The 24,583-nt window shown below is 44.3% G+C and overlaps 3 protein-coding genes and 1 long non-coding RNA gene across 4 annotated transcripts in view; 1 reads left to right on the top strand and 3 right to left on the bottom strand.

Moving 5' to 3' along the window:
- Positions 1–5,854, bottom strand: part of COMMD1 (copper metabolism domain containing 1) — a 61,499-nt gene extending 55,645 nt beyond the window's left edge. The window contains exon 1 of the mRNA XM_066316452.1: positions 5,654–5,854. Within this exon, the coding sequence (XP_066172549.1) occupies positions 5,654–5,839 (186 nt within the window). The 5' untranslated portion in view covers positions 5,840–5,854. The remainder of the gene's footprint in view (positions 1–5,653) is intronic.
- The window catches only part of MCM8 (minichromosome maintenance 8 homologous recombination repair factor), a 341,212-nt gene that overhangs the window by 314,533 nt on the left and 2,096 nt on the right, over positions 1–24,583 (bottom strand). The window contains exons 6-18 of the mRNA XM_066316443.1: positions 23,982–24,180; positions 23,101–23,186; positions 22,135–22,286; positions 21,074–21,272; positions 20,279–20,309; positions 19,856–19,996; positions 19,022–19,163; positions 18,227–18,422; positions 17,208–17,415; positions 16,363–16,572; positions 15,747–15,823; positions 15,084–15,273; positions 13,751–13,856 (exon numbers count right to left, since the gene is read on the bottom strand). Of these exons, the coding sequence (XP_066172540.1) occupies positions 13,764–13,856; positions 15,084–15,273; positions 15,747–15,823; positions 16,363–16,572; positions 17,208–17,415; positions 18,227–18,422; positions 19,022–19,163; positions 19,856–19,996; positions 20,279–20,309; positions 21,074–21,272; positions 22,135–22,286; positions 23,101–23,186; positions 23,982–24,180 (1,924 nt within the window). The 3' untranslated portion in view covers positions 13,751–13,763. The remainder of the gene's footprint in view (positions 1–13,750; positions 13,857–15,083; positions 15,274–15,746; positions 15,824–16,362; positions 16,573–17,207; positions 17,416–18,226; positions 18,423–19,021; positions 19,164–19,855; positions 19,997–20,278; positions 20,310–21,073; positions 21,273–22,134; positions 22,287–23,100; positions 23,187–23,981; positions 24,181–24,583) is intronic.
- Positions 7,339–12,200, bottom strand: CRLS1 (cardiolipin synthase 1). The gene is made up of 7 exons (XM_066316451.1): positions 11,889–12,200; positions 11,462–11,599; positions 10,909–11,038; positions 10,015–10,100; positions 9,598–9,666; positions 9,185–9,276; positions 7,339–7,692 (listed from the first exon to the last, which is right to left on the bottom strand). The coding sequence occupies exons 1-7, from the start codon at positions 12,126–12,128 to the stop codon at positions 7,605–7,607; spliced, it is 843 nt and encodes a 280-aa protein (XP_066172548.1). The 5' UTR covers positions 12,129–12,200; the 3' UTR covers positions 7,339–7,604.
- Positions 12,363–13,963, top strand: LOC136359632 (uncharacterized). Its single transcript, XR_010743309.1, has 2 exons — positions 12,363–12,640; positions 13,487–13,963. It is a non-coding gene; the product is annotated as an uncharacterized lncRNA (long non-coding RNA).

Here is a 24,583-nt window from a genome sequence, read left to right as displayed (position 1 = left end):
GAATGGAGCCTCAGTGGTACAGAAATAAAGGCATGAAACTCCACGTGAAGCCTAAGGGAGCCCTTCTCCCTTTTCAGATATATCCCATACAGCACGTGTTTGATGGATATTAATTAAGCAGAGCAGAAGCAGTTAATTTGGACTGATGATCTTCAAAGGCAAGATCTGACTCGCTGCCCTTCAACCAGAGGAGACTCTTGTTAAGGTCAAGAGGAGCACTGTGGGGATCAGGTTGGAATAATCAATTTCATTATTATTATATTAAACACCTACACAGAATCTGCTGATCACAAACACCCACGTGTAAGTCAGGTCATCACACCTGCAGGGTTTGGGGCTTTTGTTTTTGAGAAATGGTGTCATCATCAATGAAAACGCTGAATACTTGCAGAAGTCCTACAAATGTAACAAATTAAAGCAGACATTTGGATGGGAAAGTGGCAATCAGCAGGAGGAGCACTGTGGGGATCAGGTTGGAATAATAAATATAGTAGTAGTAGTAGTAGTAGTATTTTAAATATCTACACAGAATATACTGATCACAGACACATACATGTGTGCGTGTGTGTGTGATTTACCTGCAGGATTTGGGGGTTTTTTGGGGGTTTTTTTTGAGAAATGGTGTCATTAATGACGAAAATGCTGAATACTTGCAGTGATCCTACAAATGTAACAAACTAAAGCAGACATTTGGATGGGAAAGTGGCAATCAGCAGGACGTGAAGCACTGCCAGCACCAGGGAATCCAACTCTCTCAGCAGCAGGCTGCTCTGGAAGTCCATTAACTGGCAATTAGCAGATTTCAATTCTAACACTAAGACGCATTAGCCAGTACTGACCTGCCTGCTCTAGAAACACACAGGGAGCACCAAACTCCCCGGCTGGAGCAAAGCAACCAGATCTCTGCTTGCAGAGATATAATCAACATTTTAATTAGGAGAGAGAGATTTGCTTCTTGTTTGGGCAATACAGTCCACCACACCTATTCTAGATCAGTGACTCAGATCTGATGACGTTTCTTTAATTTACCATTTTTTCTGTAGATAATTTAAAAAATAATAAAACAAAGCACTGCAAAAGGTCAGGTAAACCATTAAACTTCAGGTAGTGGTACAGCACTTCACAATCCCAAATAAACGGAGCCATTCTATGTCACAGGTGATTTACAGAAATCATTAAACCACTCATCAACGAACCATTTCACAAGGGTGGGAGCCCTTCTGTCTCTGTCTGCCCCGAGGATTTGCAGGTGCAGTGGAGGTTTGGGATGTCCACTGCCAATGTGAGAGCCTTCAACAACACAAATCCCAACTTTCATAACTCGAGAAATCAAGAAAACAGTCGTTAAAAAAACCCTGTAACTTTGATCTTTCTAGCTGACATACCTAAGGCACAAATTGCTGCTGCAGGCAGTGGAGCACTGATTTTATCTCTCCTGGCAATGTTCTCCAGCACCCAACCTTCCTCTCCACTTCATTGTTTCCAGGTATTTCCCCCTCCTCTTTCTGTGACCTGCCAGCTGTGCCAGGCCCGTGTGCAGTGACAGCACACAGACCAACCTAAAAGCCAAAATAATTCACATTAAACACAGTGAGAATGCTTTGGAATAGTGCCCATGCACCTTTTCATCACTGCAATACAGTTCCTGTTAAAATCACGTTTTCTACCCTCCTAAAGCAATGCTAAAAAGGGGGGGAAAGGCAAAAAAAAGAAGCAATCGGTGTGGGATTAGAGTTTACATGAGAAAATGCATGCTGCAACACCAGATACTGGTGAGCTGTGTTCACATTAGTGAGCTACATAATAGTGGGGGTTTGCTAAATAAAAAATAAAATAAAAAAGGCTAGTATTTTTATTTAGTTGTTCCAGGCAAACCTCAATTCAGAGAATAAAAATAATAATAATTTTCTCATCTATGTCCTATTATAACACCATAAACATTCCCTCCCTCCCAAAATTCTGTGCCAAGTTATTAACACACTCTCAGCCAGCCCAAGAACAAATAGAATCATCCATTATAAGCCCGGTTATTCACTGGAGTGAAAAGTATAACATTAAAAAGGACACATTTTTTTAGTAGAAAATAGGGACACAGTACTATTTGTCTCTTTCCAGTACTATGTTTCCTTTCTCCAGAATCAAGAAGAATGAGCTCGCTTAAAAGTTTGGGTGTTTTTTTGGCTTTTTTTTTTTAGTTAGTAGATGCAGGCACAATTGCAAATCTAAGTGGCAGAAAGCAAGCAGCTCTTCCAAAATTAATTTATCTCAGACTGGAGCTGCTCTCCCTCTCAGCCTTCCAGAAGTTTGGACAAAACTACAAAGTGCTCCTGAGTTTCTGGCCCAGCCCACACATTTGAGGGATCACAAGGAGAAAAGGAAGAATGGCAACTCTTTTCCCTTATCAGAAAAGGCAAGAAGTCGTTTGTTTCCCAGCAGTTAGCAGGAACTGTGAGCAGAAATGTTCCTGTGAGCAGAAATCCTGCTGGAGAAGCAAAGGCCTTTATCCTGCACAGCTGAGGCAACCTTACAACTGCTTTTTCTGCTCTGACTTTTCCCCATAAGGGCCCTGGTATGAAGATCGAGGTGTCTCTTCCTTCTCAAAGAGGGGTAAAAATGCTTTGGGAACCCCTCTTGAGGTCACAACAGCCACTTCACAGGGAAAGGGCTGCAGTCCCCAGCAGGAGGGTGAAAACCTTTAGGGACAACACATTTTATATGCTGGATATCAAGCTCTTATCATTGTTTATATAGTCTGATCAATATTTTACCTTTCACATACCAGAGTATTTATTATGGAAACTCCCTCAGTATTTGTGAACGACAAAACAATTAATAAATCAAATATAATAAAATACTTCTACTCCTCCTGCTGGAATGTTTGTTATTATTTAGCCTATGTAAAGTTTGTCCCAAAGCAGGAGAGTGAAGGAGGACACTTTAAACTCAACAGCAAAAGGATCCCGTTCAATAAATGCAAGAGGTTGCTGCCACCAAAAGGAAAACAGTGGGATTACTCCACATGGAAAGGAACTAATACTGCAAATTAAACTTATGTAAGCAGCAGACAAAAGGAGGGCTTTAATCAGGATGAAATAATCTTTGAGAAAACCCCAAAAAGCTGGGAGTGAGAATTCTCAAAAGCTGATCTTCCCCGGTTTCTCGATGTTTTGCAGGATTAAGGAACAGGAGGCTGGGCAAAAAACAATTAACAGAACAACACTGAAATCATGTGGTTCTACCAGGGCCAACCTTCCTAGGGTTTTGTTCTGCCTTCCAGGATATTCCACACAAGAAATTAGATTTTTTCTTTTTTAAGTAAACTTGATAAAGAATCACGATTTTGCTACAAAATTAATTTGGCCTTTTAGAAAGAGGTCAGCTGGTTCATGCATATTGGGCAGCAAAGGAAACAGGTGGAAGAAGCAGATCCTAACACCTTTTATAAACATCTTTTATAAACATAAACCCAGCACTACTCTCTATATAATCAGAAGATTATATAGAGAAAAATAAATTTTCTTCCAGGGAAAGAAAAATGTTATTTTTTTAGTGCTACAGTAAACATGATATAGACTTCTGTGGCATTTATTCGTGCCCATGCTTTGCACAGGTGGAATGCACAAAGGCACTGGGAAGTCCTTCACTTTATTTCAGCTCAGTGAAACGAAGAGGCTGATTTATGGTCCAGATCCATGTTTACTGCTTAGAAGACATGAACTACCACATCAGTGAAGTCACAGGGGCAATGAATCTCTGCTTCTGGACTTTGTGTTGTCATCCTGCTGTTTGCTCCCCTTCCTCCACCACCCAGAGGAGGAAGGAAAAAAGAAAACACAAAAAAAGGTAACAAAGACATTCTTCCCCCCCCCCCCCCCGGCTTTTGTAATTTTAATCACACAGATTTTTCAAAACCAATGAAGCATTAAAACTGGAATAAATATGCTCAGAAATTCACAAGGAAGGGAAAAGGCAGGTCTTGCAGTAAGGTTTGCTTCTCCAGGTGCTGAGGTGTGTCCAAAGACCAAGATGTTGTAAGCACAAAGGATCAGCAAACACAGTGGGACACAAAAAACCCTCCAGCTTTCAAGTCAGGGAGACACTAAAAGAGGAAGCAAAGTTTAAACCTCCCTATTTCCTAAGCACAATCCTAATATCAACCTTCCCCAAAAAAACTGGCAGGTGTGGAGGAAAGAGGGCCCCCAGAGCAACCAGGAGGCCAAGAGGTTCTTTTAGGATACGCCAGAGCACAGATCCTGTAAGGATTCACAGAACTGGGGTGTCACTTCTTTAAGGCACCCAAACCCACAGACAAAACCAGAGAGCCCCAAAGGAATCACTCTTTAGGATTCAGCCTCCACCGCAGGTTTTTTAGGGCAACACATGACTCTGATCATTAAATAAACAATAAATCTTCATAAAGGCAGAAAGAGAGAGATGCCATCCTCACGGAATTCCAAGCGTCTCGACGATATTTAAGACCAGGTTCATCAATCTGGCCCAAATCGCCGTGCATTTACCCACAAGGTGGCAGTAGCCACGCAGAGATTCAGCACCTGGAGCTCCCTGAGCCACAGGCTCGGGAACTACACAACGCTGGTGACTTTGATAGAAACCAAAAAGCTCCACTATGGGGGAAAAAAATATCTTCTCTCTCGAACAAAAACAGAGAAGACAAACCGGCTCGCTTCAGAATTGGTGTTGCTTTCCCCCAAAACGCGGGTTTCTTACAAGAAAACTGCAGTTCTCAGAAATAACAGGTTGGTGTTCCCAGGAGCACAGACCCCAAATGTGCCGCCTTTCCCCTGCACAGCCCGGGGGGAGCCCGAGGCACAGAGCCACAGAGGGAACGAGCTGTAAGGCACACACACGGCTCATGGTGATGCCTTCAATTTAACTCCCATGTATTTGAGACTCTGTGGTGCCCAGGGGTGCAGCTCTGAGCTCACAGGCAGTGTCACTCAGCTCTGCACACAGCAGGGACACAAAACAAATCCTTCTCCTGCTGCAAACCAAGGACAACTTTCAGCCCCAAAAGCACAAACAAGGGTGGGCTGGAGGGAGGAACAAGAAGGATGGGACCTCACAGCCTGGAGCTGGAATTGGACAATTCAACACCAAGATGCAAATGGCCTAAACCTTGTAAAAACGTGACCACTCAGACATTTTGTGCCCATTTTGTGTCCACCTTGGGTGTCGCCCTGGTCAGGCCCTGTCCTGCCCAAGGTGGATCCTGGAGGCCTTTCAATAAATCCCTACTTTATTCTCCAGCTCTGTCCAGTCTCTGTTCCAGCTCAGCCTTCCCAAGGCATCAATCGAGTCCAAGCCCCGCCCTGCTCAGAACACCCCAGGGGTCACACCACAAAAACGCCTCCTGAGCTCTGCCAGGCTCGGTGCTGTGACCACTGCCCTGGGAGCTTGTTCCAGGGTACGACCAGCTCCTCCTGGGTGAAAAACCTTTTCCTAATATCCAACCTAAACCTCTCGACACGGCTTCAGGCCGTTCCCTCGGCTGTGCCCGCTCGGGGATGGCGGTGTCGGACACTCGGAGGTGTCCCCTCGGGCTGGGCAGGGCAGAGCACGGCGGGCACCCGGCGGCTGTGGGGCCGATGGAGCGGCTCCCCTCAGACTGCGGCCCCTTTCCCCCCGCCGGTACCTGCAGGAGGCCGCCCATCTTGGCCCGCAGAGCGCGGAACTCCTCCGGCGGCGCCTCAGGGTAGAGCTGGTCGCGCAGCAGCTCCTCGGTGATGTCGGCGTTGCCGTGGAAGGCGGCCTGGGCGATGCCGCTCAGCAGCGCGCTCAGAGAGCGGCTGCCCTCAGGCTGCGGCTCGGGCGCCGCCATGGCGGGCAGGGCGTGCCCGGGTACGGCGGCCGTGCGGGGCCACAAACGCTCCACAAGCGAATGCCGAATGCACGGACCACAACCGAGCACCGGACCGGGTACAAGAAATGTTCTCCTAAACTGGTCCTTCACGGAAAATACTCCACTACTCAGGTATTTTAAGGAAACTTCCATGGGCTTTGCTCTCTATCCTTTGCTGAGGTATGCAAGGTTGAAGACAAAACACGGGGCCAGATCAAGCGTTTTGTCTGTGCACCATTTTATACAGGTTTCTAAAAAAGCATTAAAACGCTCTGTATACATTAACCAGAGCCTGACTGGGTGCAATAAATGCCTGCCTTCTGAATTGTTTTTTCATGGAGAATACTCCACTACTCAGGTATTTTAAGGAATGATTTAAACACGTGAGTATTTAATCACAGGCTTTGCCCTCTACCCTTTGCTGAGGAGATGGAGGGTTGAGGACAAAACGGGGGGCCAGATCAAGTGTTTTCTCTGTGCACCATTTTTCACAGGTTTCAATTTAAAAAAAAAGTATTAAAATGCTTTATATATACAAATACACTATCACAAAAGAGACTCTGTGCTCTCCAAAGAGGTGCCTACAGGAAGTTTTCTTTGCACATAACATGATATTAACACAACAATTATTAATGCAACTAACACAACAGTGGTATGGTTTACCTCCTGATTTCAGTCATTGAAGCCCCTCAGCGTTGCACTCTTATTTATGACAAAAAGAAAAACAATGTTGCTCACAAACAGAAAATATGAGTTTATGATCAACTGACCTGTTCTGCCTTGTTCTTTTTTCAGTTTTGTAGGTAGAGAACCGGCAAAGATCAAATTGTCCTTGCTTGGAGGAGTACATCTTTCAGCTAGAAGAATTAACAGCAAACACATCTAAAATTTTCTTCCGCTGTCTCCGTTCATTTGAACAGTATTTTAAATGTCCTCTTTCGCCAGCAGTATTTGGATTAAATATTTTTAGAAGCTTTAGAGCATCTGGAGACACAGATTCTTTCAATCACTAGAAATGAATATACAGGATGAGAAACTTAACTCCATTTGGGTGCAGGCTCCTCACAGTGCCACTGACCCTCCTCAAAAACCCTGAGTACAGTTCACCATTGCTCACCTTCAACAAGAAAAGGGAGCAGGGAGTGGACTCTTCATGGCTTCTCTGTATCACTCATGGTAAATACAGCAAAATTTCTCTCTGCTTGGAATTTCTGAGGATGCTGTCCCTCGAAGAAATGCTGTCCTCTGCTGCAACCTGAGGTGTGTCATTAAGTCCTAACGAGCAGTGCTGGTTTATTAACTTAGACTGAGGCACAAAGACAAATTTGTTCTTGTGATTGCTTTTTTTCTTCTCAGATCTCAGCGTGCTCAGCGCCTTGCATGAATATGGCAAAACACATCTGCTGCCAAGTGTGTGTCCTGACTTCAAAACCAGCATAAAACTACTCAGAATGCACACAGCAGCAACAAGTAACCCCTCTTTTTAAGAATGTCATTTATTTGGTTTTGTAAACAACCTTTTTTTTTTTTTAAAGAAATTAAAAATACATTGAAAAGTCTCTCTCTACATATATATATACACAGTACATGTTCAAATTTCACCTTCATTGTGATGCCATGGTTTAAGCAGAGAAACCAAGAGTGCTTGGATCCAAAACTCAGCTGCAATACCACCACCTCTGGGGGGGCACAGCACCTTCCTGCCCTTCCAGGAACTTTTCACCTTTCAGCACAGGCACAAACTTCACTTGTTCTTGATCACCTGGACAGTTTTTCTGCCATAGTGGTAATAGCTGTAGGCAGATGTCACCGTTGTGAAAGCTGTGATGCACCTGTGGGGAAAAAGAGTTCCTGTAAGTCCTAGGGACAATATAAAAAGTGCCTTTTTTTGGTTTGTTTCTGTTTTTAACTACACAGTTAGAAACTGTGCTCCACAAAAGTGCAGCTTACAGTTTCTAAGCTGAAATTCAGTGCCATGGAGAGGATTAGACAAACAAAGGGTCGGCCATCCAGCGGCAAGCAGCATGTTTCAGTGTAACTGCCTACCAGGAGAAATTTCCACCACACTGGCACTTGTTTTAGAGAAGCGAAAACAAAAGTTTCGGCACTTGTAGCCTACATAACTTTTATCAGCTTGAGAACTGACAGATGTGAGAAACTATTCCTTGGTAGTGTGGACAGAGAATATTCAAACCGCTCAAAGACTTGAACGTTTTCACCAAGTTCCAAACCTAAAGAACAAGTTCCTGTTTCAGCCTCTTTTGTTTCTGTCCCAGACCACAGATATCCCTAAATGAGCTGAGTGAAAGGCTGGCACCAGCCCTGCCTGCCTCTCTGAGCACTCTGCCTGGGAGTTCCTCAGAGTATTCACAGAGCAAATTACGCCCAGAGGCAACTCTAGAGTTTGTTTCAGCACCACGATAAAAAACCACAGACAGTTAACATCAACGTTCATTCAGAGCTGCTTAAACACTTCTTGGTTTTGGGTTGGTGGTTTTGGTTTCTTTGGTTTGGTTTGGTTGGGTTTTTTATTTCCCTGGAAGACAAGGAACACTGGGTTTTGCACTACTTTAAGTTACTAAGTAATTCTGAGATCTGCTATCCAGAACTCTTTGTTCTGAACTCTTACCTAACAGCTCAGGAAAAACAACTGTATTTGTAACAGCTGCAGTTCAGACTCAAGTTCAGATCTTCAGTCACAAGAACAGCATGACTTAAGGAGGAAAGCTCCTTTATGCCTGTTCTCACCCCAGCCCTCCCCTTCCTCCCTAAAGCCTAGCAGGAATCCCCATTTCTCCATGTGCTTCCCAAAGAGGCTGCAGAAACCTGGATTTTTGAGACAGCAGGTACAGCACAAAGCACAAGAATAAAGAGGAAAAAAAAAAAAAAAGAAAGAGAGAGAGAAAAAGCATAAAATATGAATGGTTATTTTTACTGATCCCAAGGTTGCTTTTTCCAAGGACACTTATGGCTTGAATAAATGAGGATTCCATACAGCCTTTCTTCCTGTTCCTTCCTTCTCCACTGACCTGAATTTATGTTTTGCCTCTGTACACCATGCCTACCCCCAAAGACCTGTTTTTATAAGCTGTTATTCCTGGATCTTTAACAGCATCATGTGACCACCTTTTGCTTGTATAGAGAATTAAATACCAATAAATATCTAGTTCTGGTGTCATTCAAGACTAAAGGTGTGAAAATTCGCTCTTGTTACATCTTCTGGGCATAGTTTTTTTGTTCCACACAAAATGATCTCCATTACCAGTTTCTTTAGGAGCACATTAAATTGTCTAGGGGGAAAAAAAAAATTAAGGTATTAGTTACCATAATGTTTGCAGATATATGCTGTCCACATAATTGAAAACAGGAGCTGCTAAAGAAGCCGCCACCAAAATCAGCTGAACTGCTGTGTTCATCTGAAAAATGCAAAAAAACTCAGGAACTGTGAGCAACAGCAACAAGTACAGTGCAAGGAATACCAACACACACTTTTATTACTGCTTTAAGGATTAGTCTAAATGAAGAAAATTTATTTAGAAACATTAGTAAACAAAGTATCTTTCTCAAAATCAGCATGTGCTCTGACAGTAAAGTTGAAAAACCTTTTGGAATCTATGCACAGTTGGCACTATTTTGAAACTGTACTCAGCAGTAGAGGTAAATTATCCCCACCCTCCACATCACCCAATGCCCCAAGTACCAAGGAGTTGCCTTTTGTAATGAGTTACTGCTCTTACCTTGCTAATGAACGTTGGTTTTAATTGTGCAGTAGCGTAACAGGGGTTAAAATACCTACTCAGTGTTCTCTGTTGGGGGAGAAAAGAGGAAGAAATAAATGGAGCCCTTGTACATTCAGTTTGATATACCTGCTCACATGATAAAGAAAAGGCAACTGTAGCACTCAACTTTACTGCTCTTGGTCTGTAACTGCTCTTTACTAAGATTTATTACCACACATAGGAAGAAAGTTTATACAAGTTGATATGACTTCTCTTCACGAACCGTATTTTTATTAAAATGCTCAGGAATCTACCTGGCTGAAAAAAACCAGCCATCGAGCATCAAAGTGGCAAATCTCTGGGTCACAACTTTGCTAAGAGCTTGTCAGTTTATTTTTTTGTTATGATTGCACGTTTCTAGCTCTGGGCACTCACCGGTGGGGAGAGAGTTTTGTACCGCACGTAAAAAACGGCGGCGATGAGCGCCGCGTCCCGCAGGATGATCATGGAGGTCAGAGGAACTGCAAGAGCAAACCAACAGCAGCCTGTGAACATCTGGGCCCAGCACTGAAGGCAAAACACACCCAAAAGAGCAGAAAAATTGGGACAAAGACAAAGTAACAGCTCCTGAATTCTCCTGAACAAGTTCTACGCAGGATGTTTAACGTGACTCCTGAAAGGCTTTATTTAAGGTGAAGTCTTAAAACTTCATGCATTCACTTAAAAAACTCTTAACATCTTTAAAAAGCTTTTACTCATTTACTTTAAAAACTCATTTACTTAAAAAACTCTTTAATTATTCTTTAAACTTCATGTTCTGTGCATTGCTGAGGATGTTTAACACAACTCCTGAAAGGGTTTAAGGCGAAGTCTTAAAACCTCATGCACTTACTTAAAACACTCTTTACATCTTAAAAAGCTTTTACTTATTTACTTAAAAAAAAACATTTACTTAAGAAACTCTTTAATTGCTCTTGAAACTTCATGTTCTATGCATTACTGAGGATGTTTAACAGGACTCCTTAAAGAGTTTAAGGCAAGTCTTAAAACAATCCCGTCCATTAGGAAAAACAACTTTATGGAACTGCTAACTGTTATTGCTTTAAAGAAAGAGCACTTAAAAATGGCAGCACGTGGCAAGTTTTTTTTGGTATGTGGCAGCACTCGGTTTCTGTGGGATCCCTTTGGAAATGTTTATTGGGAGCAAAGAGCAACTGGCAAAGAGTCCCAAGAGATGCAGAGTTTTCCTTCTAGGAACACAAGGAATGTTGCTACCCGTAAACTGACCTCCTCTCCTTTATCTAGGGCACACAAGTGATGTTTCCTCACCTGGGATAAGATTTGCACAGGTGAGGCTCACGTAGAGCACGCTGATGAGGATTTTATCTGCCAGGGGATCGAGGGCACTTCCCAGAGCTGATTTCTGATTAGCCCAGTTCCGTGCAATAAATCCGTCCAGCTAGCAAAACCAAAATTCAACAGCTCTCTGTTAGAAGAGTAGGAACCAAAACAGCTCATGTGTGCTGCTTTAGGGGGATGTTTAATGGATAACATCAGGTAGGACAGCGAGTTTAACTCTGATAAAATGTGATCTGATAAACTGTATCACCTAACAGATGCACAAGCACTGAGTGGCCAGTGCCTACCTGGGGCTGGTCAGGGAGCCCTGACATTCCCCTTTCTTCCATCAGCATTAAACCCCCTTCACGCAACTGCAAATTTCCTTTGCAGCACCACAAAGGATAGACACAGCGTTCCTAGTAGGCAACAAATCTAAACCCCCAATCTGCTCCATCCATTTCCGTTCTACGCTGGAGCCTGTTCCAACGCACGCCCAGGGGATCACGGTGACCCCAGTGTCCCCAGGGAGATGGACACGTACCAGGTCTGTCACGCCAGCCAGGACAAAGACACCCAGGGCGACGTTGAAATTCTCCTCAACAATCAAATAGCCCAAAACCGGCGCCAGACCCATTCTCGCCATGGACAGGATATTCGGGATGGTCCAGGGGTTTTCATACTGTAAAGCAAGAAATGAAAAAAAACCAAACCACTTCAGGGCAGGAAGGCAAACCCTACCGTGGCACGTAGCAGAGTTTTAACCGCGACAAACGCTTTATCCAGATGCACCAGATAGAAAGCCTGGAAAGTTCTTGGAAGCAGCTTGCGCAAGGCACACGGCCTCGACCTGCTAAACATTAACTTCAGCAGGAAAACACGCAAAAGGAGCCCGCAGAAAAGGAGCCCGACTCGGGAATTTCGGCTGTGCCACCTGCTCGCCCCTCCCGGCCCCGGCGTCCCTCACGTACCAGCTCGGCGTAGGGCCCCGCCGCTCCGCGCTGCCGGGGGGGCTGTGGCGGGGCGGCCCCGCCGCTGAGGAGGCGCCAGGCGGCGGCGGGAGCGCGCAGCAGCCGCGGGGGCCCCGCGCAGGCGGGCACACACGAGACGCCCCCGCCCGCCGCCGGAGCGGGCCGGCCGCCCAGAGGCCTCCGCGCCGCTCCGCGGAGGAGCCCCCAGGAGCCCCTGGCCAGCCAGCCGGCAGCCAGCATGGCGCGGAGGGGCGGCGGGAGGAGCGCGGCGAGAGGAGCGCTGCGGGACGGGCGCTGCCCGCGGCCCTACGCGCGCGGCCGCGCTGCCCGCGGGAACGCGCCCGCCATCCGCCCCGCGGGACTGGGCACGGCGCGCCAGCCGCGCGCGGCGCCTCTGCCGCCAGCGCCGCCGGCCACGCGCGACCTTTTTGCGGCGCTGGGCGTCAGCCCCGCCCCTCCGCCGGGGCTGCGCGCTTTACGGCAGGCGGCTGCCCGCGCTCGGCCCGCTCCTGCTCCCGGCGGGACCGCGGCGTTCGCGGACAAGCCCTGAGGGAGGAAGGGCAAGGTTTGCCTTATCTCCAGAGACCTCTCAGAGGTCTCCTGTGCTCGGTACTTGCCCGCGTTTACTTTGTCTCCGGGAGAAACAGGAACGAGTTCACCTCTCCAGGTGCGGTGGTTTGTTCGCTCCTGAGGCGCGTTCCTATCCCCCAGCACCGTACGGAGCCAAAATCAGCATCTAACACCTACTCCAGGTTAGTTGATAAAACAGACCTTGCCCCTTAAGAGTTCACATGTAGAACTAGAATCTCCTAGAGCAAAACTTGTCCCTTAAGAGTTCAGAGGTAGAACTATAATTTCCTACTTAAAGCATTTCTTCTGTCTGACCAGTTTAGAGTTTCAGGTATATTGGGTCTCTGATGTCCCTTAAATTAGAGAATGAGGCACTAAGCGTCAGTATTTCTGATTTTTTTAATCTATTATATCTTAATAGAATAGATAAGAGATCTCTTAATAGATACCTACATACCTGAGAAATGAGAGGGAAAACAGAAGAATCAGCACTGCAGCCTTGATTTTTTTTGAAGTTTTTCTTTAGAGAAGAGATGTCAGTGTTTGTGGTTTTTTAATTCTTATACTGAAAGCTATTTCATTGCACCAGAGCATGATTCTGATTTCATCAAAGGCAGCACTTCACTGGTGCTGAACATACATTTTTCTGTGTCAGGAACAGTGACACAGAAACAAACAGAACCTGTTGGTGTTGCAGATCTTGTAATGGCCATTGAACAGCCTTGAACAAATGATATTTCTCATATGTGAAGTTTAATGAAAGTCAAAATCCAATCCCTGCCTTTACAAATTAAATATTGTAACAAGGACATTTTCTTAAATCAGACTAGGATTTCAAATAAAACCTTGGCTTCAAAGCAGAAAATCAAGCCAGTTTCAGTAAAGTGTCATTTTGTAACAGCTACGTAAAACAGTGTTGTCACAACCTTTTGGAAACATTTCTGGACTTGGAATGAACTACAGTGCTGGAAGTACAGCTCCTATCACCCTCTCATGAAAGATTTCTGTGCTGAAATCCTCTTTTTCAGGGATTTCAGCATGTCTGTTAGAAGTGAAGTCCCTTCTGGCCCTGGAAGAGTACAAAAACACACCTTGCACTCCTGGAGGATGATGGTGAGGTACATCACAGCCCCTTTTGGAAGAGCAGAGCTGTGGGATGAGCCAGGCAGCAATGCCACGTGTCAGTCTGTCCTGCTGCAGCTTGGCAGTTCCATTTCCTGCAGGGGAATCTCCAGCCCAGCTCAGGATGTGCCTCCCTGCTGCAGGTCCGTCAGCCCAGGGGAATCCATCACAGTGACTCTTCCCTCACATGGTCTGAAGCTGATAAACCCTGGAGCCTTTTTTCAGAAGGTAACCCTGATCATTTAGGGATCCAATAAAGCTGTCGAAATCAGACACCTGGGAAAGTAAAGACAAAAATATCAAACTGGAGAAGGACATCTTCCCTGATGTAAAGCAACATAAACCATTTAAAGAACTTAGTGAAATAAAGTGGACTTAGAATAGGTCGGTTTCCTTAGCAGAGTGTTCACCTGACAGGTCTCACAGCATCAATCCCTGTTTTGTGCTTTAATTACACACTGTTTTTACTGCAAGGTTACACAGAAGCAGCATTCTCTCCTGTGCAGTTACAGATGTATAAATTCCAGTTCTGAAACACAAGTATCTACCACAGAAAAGCAGGATTTCTACAACTCTCCCTGATTTCTAGGTGAAAAACTTTGAATGGCCAAAAATAATCTATATACTAAGGGAGAATGAGAGTTAATTAAGTTTAATAAGTAAATAAATTAAAGTTTAATAAGCAATCAATGGAGCAAAAAGTAGAGTTAGCTATCAGTTCAGTCTGGCTGAAGCCCCACAAGTACAGAATCCAAATCAATTACAGAATATGTTTGTAGCCACATGTCCTGCATGATGTTCCTTTCAAGAAACAACTTCAGGATGTCTGAAGCAGGAATGAAAACCTGAAAGGCATATTTAATCCTGAGGGGATCATGCAGAAATAGCACTGCACTGCTGAAATAGAGCACGGACACAAGCCTAAATCTGGGATCAAAAATAGGTGTGTCTGCTGGAGCCCTGGGCCCTGAGAATTCCAGCCTTTCTGTGCTCACAGGCACTGACCCCCAGGCAAACACTGCATTGACCTGAGCCCGTGGAAAAGGCTCCAAAATTGAGTGACAGCACTGGGATTGTGGGTGTGGAGTTTGGATAGAAGTGTGGGATATCACAGGGTGGGAAACTCAGAGTTGAAGGGTTTAGAATATAGTAATAGATATATCATTATTGAACAGTTTATCCTTAAATGGCCTTGTAAAGAAAGAGATGGGGCCATTTTTCACTTTGTTAGCCAGGAGTCATGCTCTGTGAGACTGTAACATAGACAAGGATTAAGATCTGAGTCTGAATGTGAAACACTGTACACCAGGCAGATCATCCTGACTCTGGCAGAAAAGAGGATAAGAAAAGTAACATTTGGGGAGGCAGAGGGTGTGAAACACCGAAACCAACACGTGAGGAGCCCTGCTCAGCCCAGCAGCAGCGCACTGGTTACATTGCTGCCACTGCAGAGAGGCAGAGCCCTCCCTCTGGGAATAACTGGCTGCTGAAGGCCGGGCTGACCCGTAGGTGGAGCTCCCTGGCGATGTGGCGCAGCTGCTGCAGGTCGAAGAGGTTGTTGTAGGTGCTCTCTGCGATGCTGCTCAGGGCAGACACGAATCTCCTGGCCTGGCAGCGGTTGCTCATCCCAGAGCCGTGCTGGGAGCGCTCGAAGTCCAGCTGCCCAAACTCATCCGAGTAGGTGCCCAGCATGCTGCAAACAGGTCACACAGAGACAGAAAACCCTCAACAGGAGGTGAAAGCAAAGTGGATTTCATTCCCCAGAACAGAGAGAACTTTCAGAAGCCACATAGAAAACCACCCCGTATCAAGTCACTCCCTAAGCATTCACCCAAATCACTTTTAAATTTTAATTTTTTCACCTGTGAGAGTAATCACAGGGGAGGAAAAACCTTTCAGCAGAGCCTCATGTCTGCATTGCTGTGCCCAGACACACAGAACCACTGTGATCACACAAGCCTAAGCTTGTTGTATTTTACTTAGTTGTATTTGACTTAGTGCTGCTGAAAGCTATTAAAGAGCACCTAACAAATCCAAATAGTACTATCATGACCCTAAGCTTGATAAACTGATTTCTTCACTGTGTTTGAATATGTAAAGAAAAGAAGTTTCAAATGAACAGCACTGTGATGCTTTATTTCTTTTTAAAGCAGTGTTTTCTAGTACCTGTATTTCATTATCTCTATTACGTCCTCAGCGTCTTCTTTGGTAGATTTCTCTCTTAATTCCAACCTTGATCTTGCCTTAAAACAGGAAAAAATACCCCCCAAAGGTTTAGGATAAATCACAGGTGATGTGAAAAAGGGCTACAATCACTCTACAAGGGCTACAAGCACAAATTTGAGCAGCAGAGATAGAACCTAAGCCTACAGGATTAAAGGAAGATTTCTCTATTTTCTGCTAGCATACTTGCACTTTTAGGCTGTGGCTTGGGGTTTATTTTATTTCCTTTTTAGCAATGCAGCCTTGAGAGGCAGCAGATCACAAACAGTGATTTCTGTAAGGGAAAACAAAAGGTGGGCAGCAGGTTGTTCCTGCCTGCACCTACTTTTTCTCCTGTTGGGGAATGTGATAGATTCCACCTCTTCAAGGGTGTTTTGCTTTATAAAAAGTTTTAAGGAACAGTAACTCTTAAGAACTTCTAAGCCTCTTGCAATTTTTTTTAACAAAACAAAAAAAGCTGTAGTGGTGAATAAGCTGTAAAAAATTGATATGATTTGGGTAGTACCTCAGGAATAATCTCATTGCTTTCAATCCCTTAAGCATCCCAGCTTGTATTTACCTCAGTCAGTCGAATGAGAGACTCCAGCTGCCTCGTGGTGATGGGGGTGCTGTCTGCTCCCTGGTTCTGTTTCCTGAGCTCCAGGTAGAATTCCTGCAGGACTTGTGCAGCCTCTGGAGATAAGGTTGGGTGCACGTACTGCCGGGCATAGCCCACGTACTTCCTCAGCAGCTGATGGGGAATGGCATCAAAGTTTTCTCCTGTTGAGATCTAGCACCATGAAAAAGAGGAAGGTTTCTGTCTGGCAGAGTTCTGTACAATAAGAATTTTAATATCAAATCATCCTCTTTATGCCTTGTCTGGTGAAGTCATCACTGTAAGGGCTTCAGTGCTTTGTATGTGAACAGTGTACTTCAAGTCCCCACACTATGCTCAGGGGTACAAACACACACACTTGGCCATTTCAGAAAAAGCAGCCAGTGCTTCACATCTGCAGTGATAGGAAATGCCAAATATGATTTGTTATATAGTTAAATCCTTTCTCTAAAAGAGAAAATGCAAATTCCCAGTTGTTACAGCTCCAGAGAAGACTAAACCATCACGGCTGATATCCTGTTTGCAAAAATGCATGGGTTTACCTCCAGCAGGAGTATTTCTCCCAAGACCTGGCATTTGACAGTTCTCAGAGCCATCACTGAAGTCTGAAGTTTCCTCTCCTGTGTTTCCCAAAGCCACGGAGCTGCAGGTGCCCAGGGATTTGCTCCCACACTGGGCTCAACACCCCACCGCAGATCATGTTTTACCCAATTATTACACCCAGCCCACTTCCGCAGCTCCTTACTGAAACCCAACACAGCAAATCTGCTTTAAAGCACCTGATGCAGCAGCCCCAGCAGCAGCCTCACCTTCAGCCTGTGGAGCAGGGGTCGCTCTGAGGTGGCCTGGAGGACAGAGTGCTCCTGGGGGCTGCGGGTGACCGTGGCACTGGTGGCGGTGCGGCGGCCGGCCCGCATGGCCATCACGTGCTCCGACAGCAGGTGGTCGTGGTCCTCGTTGGGAGTGTCCAGCAGGATGAACACCAGGTCAAACCTGGACAGCAGAGCACTGCCCATTCTGCAGGGAACACAAGCAACTTGGAGGGCTTGGAGAAGTGGAAGAATTAGAGCAACTTGTTGCTTGTTATCTTCTTTCCTGTCAGAGTCGGGATTAAATGCTTGAGAGACTCAGATCTCTATTAGTTTTTATCTGTGTTACAGTCTCACAAGCTGTGAGTTCTGAGTTCTAGCTAACCAAAAAATGGCCCCTCTCTCTCTCTACAAGGGCTTTTGAGGATAAACTGTCCAGTTATGAAATGACACCTAAATTATTTTTACTTTTTACCCAAGAACCAACCACCCCTGGCCCACAATGTGGACTTTTCTACCCAATTACAAAACACCACCCAGAGCCATGGAGAAGAAGGTGAAAAAGGACTCAGCCTCTGCCCTAAAACCTCCATCTTGCTTTATATCTATTACTATATTCTAAACCCTTCAGCTCTGAGTTTTCCACCCTGTGATATCCCATGCTTCTATCCAAACTCCACACCCACAATCCCAGTGCTGTCACTCAATTTTGGAGCCTTTTCCACGGGCTCAGGTCAATGCAGTGTTTGCCTGGGGGTCAGTGCCTGTGAGCACAGAAAGGCTGGAATTCTCAGTGCCCAGGGCTCCAACACCAGCTCTGTTCCACTTCAAGCACAGGTCAAAAAAGATCCTGCCCTGCTCACTCAGAATAAAGTACAACAGCAAATTCTCTCTCAAAAGCCACTAAAATTATTAAAGTTTGTGTTCACAAAATTCAAGAAAGCAATTGTACATGAGCTACAAGACTGCCAGAAGCATCTATTCCTGCAAGTGAACTATAAAAGCAGAAAAGTGCTCACTTTAAGTTCTCAGACACAGTTTTGGCTTTGTTATAATGTCCTCCAACAGGGTTTGCTGCAGCAACAATGGATGTCCGAGCTGGCAGACTGCAAACAATGCCAGCCTTGGCCAGGCTGATGCTCTGCTGTTCCATGGCTTCCAACAAAGCCTGGTGTTGGTTTCCCATCTTATCAAATTCATCTATTCCACAAATCCCTGGAAGCAATTAGAACAGGACAAAGACTTATCAGACAGCACATTAACTGAAGGACAAATATGTGCTACAATCCAGTGCTACAGCAGAAGTCCAACTCAGAACCCTAGGGACTGCAGGAGACATGGGAAAATCTCCATTTCAGCCAGTTTTGTTTTCATTCCATGGTCATGCAACCAAGCCACTATGAGCTCAGCCTGACTTGGGGATGCAGCATTTTGATTCTTCATTAAGATGATGAAACAAGCCTTTTAAAAATAGACAGTGTATCCCATAAGCGAGTCCTTTTTCAAAACCAGTAAGAGTCCAGCAGCTGACATCAAGTCAGATTCCTGAACAAAAAAAATATCCTAGTTCTTTAACAGAGAAAGTCTGGTATATGAACTGGAGAACTGAAGTTTCCCTGCACTCCAGGAAAGCAGGAATTGCCCCTGGAGAAGCTCAGAACTTCACATGATGTGCAAACCCAGGATCATGCCTCAAACAGAGATTTTTTAGCCCACAGTTCAGGAAGCCCTCTGGCTTGGCTGAGCCTCAGCAGCACACACAGTCCTGCCCCTCACACGTGGCTACACAGACCCTGTGGCATTGCATGGATTACCTTGATCTCCAAGCACTAAGGCACCAGCTTCCAGGGCAAAGTCTCCAGAAGTGCCATCTCTGGACAGTGTAACAGTCAGCCCAGAGGTGGTGGAAGTGTTACCACAGACATACACACCCCGAGGAGCGATGTTACACACGGCCTAGAAGAGAAACAAAGACTTTTTCCCTCCCCAAAGTGAAGAATTTCATAAGCCTCCTTCTAGAGAAACAATTCAAAGACCCCAGATTTGTTTCTTTCTACTGAACATGGCCCAAGAGTAAAGCTGTAATTCCTTGCAACTCCAAGACACATACTTCTGCAAAGAGTAGGAGTAACTTTGCTTGGATGGCATTCTTTTTTTAAGTATCAATGTGGAAAGACTTTTTAAGTAACAATGTGGAAAGACTTTTTAAAGAAGGTCTAGGTGAATTCTGTCCCTCCTTCACTTCATAGTAACCATGGAAAAAACACAGAATTTAAAAATCACTCAGTTTAAGGAAAAAACCCAATCTATTACTAATTGTCATAGTCATGCAGAAATGCCTACCAAGATCAAAACCCAAACACAGCAACAGGTCCCTTCCCCAAAAAATCAAGATCTGTGCCAGCAACATAGAAACAGGGTACATAATGGAAGTAAACCTCACAGGAGGAGAGTTACATGGTATTTAAACTTGCATTTGTTCAATGATTAATTACTTTACTTCACAGTGGATCAGCTAAATGAAGACAGGAAGGAGTGAACCTCCTCAGTCAACCCTTTGGTCTCAGCACAGTTATCCTACCATGCTTAAAAGTCAAGATAACAAGGAAATAGAGGAAGGCAGAAAATAGTAATCAAGGAAACCATACTTGCAACATTTGACTTTTTCCTAATCCTGGATCTCCAACAACCAGAACATGTGGATCTCCTCGCACTGGGATCCTGTTCTTGTCGTCCACAAACTTCTGGCATCCTCCAAACAAGGCCAGGGCCAGACCTGCCTTCACAATCTGTTGTGGTACAGGCCAGCACTGGTGAGTATTTGATTGTGGTGACCATCACTGGCAGCTGCCCAGAACTGCCTGCAATAACCTTCCCTTCTGCATCACTGAATTTAAGGATATTTGGCTGTCACTTCCCTGACACCAAAAGAGACTGTGAGGCACAGTCACTGTAGAATCAGTCCCTGCCCCTTCCCCCTGGCCCAGATAAGCTTTAAGAGTCCTCCAGGAGTTGAATGTGGCATAAACATTTCAAACTGGAATTGCAAGCAGAGTTTGTAAATGACTTACCTCGTGGCCATAGATTGCAGGACAAAGAGAGCTGAAAAGCAAAGCACAAAGTAATGTAAGTAGAAGATAAATCATGTCCTACTGACATTACATTACAAATAATCACTTGTCCTCTCTCTCATTACAGAACACCCTAATAAACATATCAAACTTTTTGGGTAGCTGTTGCTGAATTTCCAACAGAAATCATCAGCAGCAAATTTCTTGAAATTTTTTGGATAGCCAGAAATGACTGAAATAAGAAAAGCTTTTCACTAGGGTCCCCACAAAGGAGAACCAACTTCCCAGTGGTATCTGCACCTATTCTTAGTCAATAACCACCTGTAACTCTCCTTTTAAAGTGCTGTTTTTGTGTTCTTGGACTCCACTGGGAGGGCCTGAGGGACATCCCAGGCAGAAGAGTATTTTTAGTATGAGCTGAGGGTCTTTCACACCCTCTGCTCAGTTCTTGCACCTCTTTCCTCTACTGAATAGAAAAGCAGAGGCCAAAATGGTGCTTGTAAAGTTGAATTTATATAGTGAGGAACAAAATTTACTAATTGCTTTTTCACCCAGAGTTTTCTGTCTAAGGTTGAACTAGAACACGGGTAACTTCTTGTATCCCTAAACCCCTCCCAAATTCCCAACATTCTCCCTGCAACACTTTCACTCCCTCCCAATCCCTTGCCCACTGCAATTTGTTAGATCTCTGTGGTTTCTACTGCACAAGGCTCAGACATTTCACAGCTTTAGGATGAAGGTGGTCACACTCATCCATGTCTATCCTAGACCCAGTCTGGGTCTGACACAACTTACTTCACAATGAGCCTGAACAGATTTTCCTCAGCTTGAATCTCTTGGATAGCATAGAGGTCTTTAAGGGAAAACTCCATGAATGATCTCTGAAAAGTCTCATCATCAAAATTCTTCAGTTTTTGTCCTTTACTGTTGCTGACAGAATTTGCCTCAATGTACAATAAGAACAGACACTTGTCATTCTTATTTTTAGAAGCTCCTGTCAGAAGAATTCAGAAAGGATGATGGCATACAAATATTCACAAATGGCATAGAGTAATTCAGAAACACCATGTACAGCCACGTTCATATTTAAGTACTGAGCATCTGCACTTAGTAAAATTGATGCAAAAGAAGTTTCTAGTTACACTTTGTTCCTTGAAGTTCCCTCCACTTACACACACAATAAAATATTTTGCTGATTTGGAGGGCATATGTCTAGGGAGAATTTTGTCCCAGAATAAATCAATTTTTCCAGGGATTTTAAATTATTGCGTTATTGTAGTAAAATAAAAGTTAAATATAAAATGTTTCCACTTGATATTTCAAGGGAAAAAAAGATGCATGGTGCAGAAGCATTAAACACCTAGCTTAGGAATTAATCAGCAATTATCAATTAATAAGTAATAATCTTCAGTTATTCAATGATCAGTAATAATAATTAATAATTTTTATATAGATTGATTAATGAGCAGAGAATGAAATCTCACAATAAAAGAGTTATCTGCAATATTTTCTTTCAGAGCAGTGCACAACTTATTTTTTGCTTTGGGGAAAAAAAAAAAAGGAAAAATGGGTTGAAAAGATTCTCTAGGGAGACTAAACTAAGATAACTCTCCTTCCCAGCAGTGTGACAGTTTTCCTGATGTCTGAAGGAGATAGTAAAGGGAAAACATTAAGCAAATAATGCCATAAAATAACACTTCATTGTGGAAGTTTGGTAACTCCTGAAGAAATTCACACTTTCTGCACTTACAACACCTAGAGCTCCAACGAAGGGGAGCGACTGCTGTTGTTCTTGTGTCAGCACTACCAAAAAACCCCAGCCTAGGAAAAAGGGAGTCTCAGATGGTGCCCCTCACCTTCCTCCGTGCTGGACACCTTCACAATGCCTGTGACTGTGACCATGTCCCCTGGGACACAGCTGTCCACCAGGTCCTGCACCAGCTCACACTCGATGGTGCGCGGGATCCGTCCTGCCTCCCGCTGGTCGTCCGACATCAGCTCCTGCACCCTGCAACACACCAGGGCAGCTGGGACACCACTGCTGCTGTGCCACACAGCTCTGGGCATCTTTGTCACCTCACACATCACTAAATGGGTGTAAACTGCTCATAAAGCCCAGAAAATGCAGCGACTATGAACTCCGAGTCAAAGTTCAGATTTTCTACCACTGACGAGTACAGTACTTAAAGTAAAAGGGATCCATATTAAAAAAAAATGAAGAGTTCAGACATTACAGCCCTCATGAATTCTTAATAAGTATGCCAAGCCTGGAAAACCCCAAGGAATTTCTCAGACCATAACAAGAAGAGTACTTGACTCTCTGTTTGTGAGAGTTACAGCTCTGAGATTCCCTGGAAGCCAAGCCAAGCTTTCCCAAAGCAGCTGTGACAAACAGTGCCCTCTGCTACAACAGCACGAGTTTTTACATGAATATCACTTCGAACTAAGATTTTTAACCCTCCAGTTTACTTCCAGCTCATTCAGGTCAAGTGGCACAGCAATATAACCTAACAGGGCTTTTCTAGCTGATTTACAGCTCGTTAAAGGGAACCATGAAATCATAGATGCAATTAGAAATGATTGAGAAAAGAAAGCAAGGAGCACAAACTGAGCATCCCTCCAAGAGCTGGGTAGGGGCAGAAGGAATTTCCAGATTACCAGTACAGGGCAGGTTACAAAGTATAACAGTGCTTGGATAAAACAACTACTTTGTGATACAAATGGACAGTGCTTGCTACAAAAGAAAAAGATTATTAAAATCACACGCTTTGACACTCCTGTCACTATTTGAGTGCCCTGTCACATCCCATTTTTGTGCTTACTTGACAGACTGCCAGTCCACTGTGGTGGTGAGAGGAGACCTCCTGTCAGCTGTGAACGACCTGCCCCTGCACTCGGGAACAAGGCACTGCAACAACAGGAATTCTGATTCATTCCCTGCCTGTTCTGAACTCCTAAGGTGAAACTGCCTTGTTTGATTTAAAAACAAACAAACAAAACAAAACCACACACACAAAAAAACCCCACCCCAAAACCAACCAAAGGAATATAATCCAGCATCATTCCAGGCAAAAAACCCCAGCCAGTTCAATTAGAGCTACAAATTAGGATGTACATAATTAATGAGCATCTATCAAGCACAGGCACCTGAACTCTAACTCACAGCTGTTAGAGCAAATACAGGTGAATTGTCTGATCCCCTCAGTGAACTAGTTTGAGAATAACCAGGCACTGTCTAATGACTCCTTAAGTCCAGATAACAAAAAGTAAAATTAAATTAGAAAGTTCTAAACAAAACAAACGCCAAAAAAACCAAACCAAAACAACACAACCCAAAAAAACCCCAAACAAACAAAAACAAAAAGACAAAAAACCCCCAAACAATGTTAAGCATAGAAAACCACCACAGCAAGGTGGAAAGGTCTTTTTAAACATAACTGGTGAAATGGAAATTAAAAGAGACAATATTTTTTCCATATTTCAGGGAATTTCTACATATTTTTGCCATATATCCTGTCCCAGCAGCATACATTTTTTACAAGTAACAAGGGTGAGAAGAAAAGCTGCAGGGTATATTTATTTACTTTTCAGTGTGTCAGCTGCTTAACCTAGCTTTAAAAACTTTAATTTTTTTAGCACCCACGGTGGTGTTTTTTGTGGCAAACACCACAAAAAAGCACTGAGTCCCCTGTTTTGGGCTCACCTTGGTGGGAAGGGTGTACTTGCCATCAGGCAGAGGGACCCTCTGCACATCCCCACAGGCAGCACAGGTGAAGGCCAGGTTGGTGCACAGGGGTTTGATGTTGCTCACCCTCACCACGGTGCCGCGCAGGGCGATGTACTTGCCGTAGCAGTTGGCCCTCACGTTCTTCAGCTGGGTTAGAGGCTCATAGTTGTACACCCTGCATCAGCACACAGCAAATGAGGACAAAAACCAGCCCCCAAACCCATCCAGCCATAAACAGATAATAAAAATTCCTCCTCCCAATTAAAAACGGTATCCAGAAAAAAACAAAGTGTTTTTTTCAGTGCACCCGTGGCACAGCCTTTGATTCCTGCTCCAGGAAGCAGCAGAATATTCAGTATTCTTCACATGAATTGACCTCAAACAGTAGTTTGTTTATGCAGTGACACCTCTGGCCTAGCAACACTTTAGGGTCATCCATAACTGTCTCTTTCCACAGTTTCAGATAAAGACTCCCACACAGAAGGGCCAAAGTTTTATTAAGTTTGATTACAGCTCTGCCACCACCAGCAGGGAGTTAAAAACAATAATTAAAAAGAAAATACTTTTTTAAATAGTAA

The sequence above is a fragment of the Sylvia atricapilla genome, chromosome 3, assembly GCF_009819655.1.
Source record: "Sylvia atricapilla isolate bSylAtr1 chromosome 3, bSylAtr1.pri, whole genome shotgun sequence".
NCBI classification, from domain to species: Eukaryota; Metazoa; Chordata; class Aves; order Passeriformes; family Sylviidae; genus Sylvia; species Sylvia atricapilla.
Note: the sequence above shows the minus strand (reverse complement) of the source record. Positions and strands in the feature narration are given on the sequence as shown.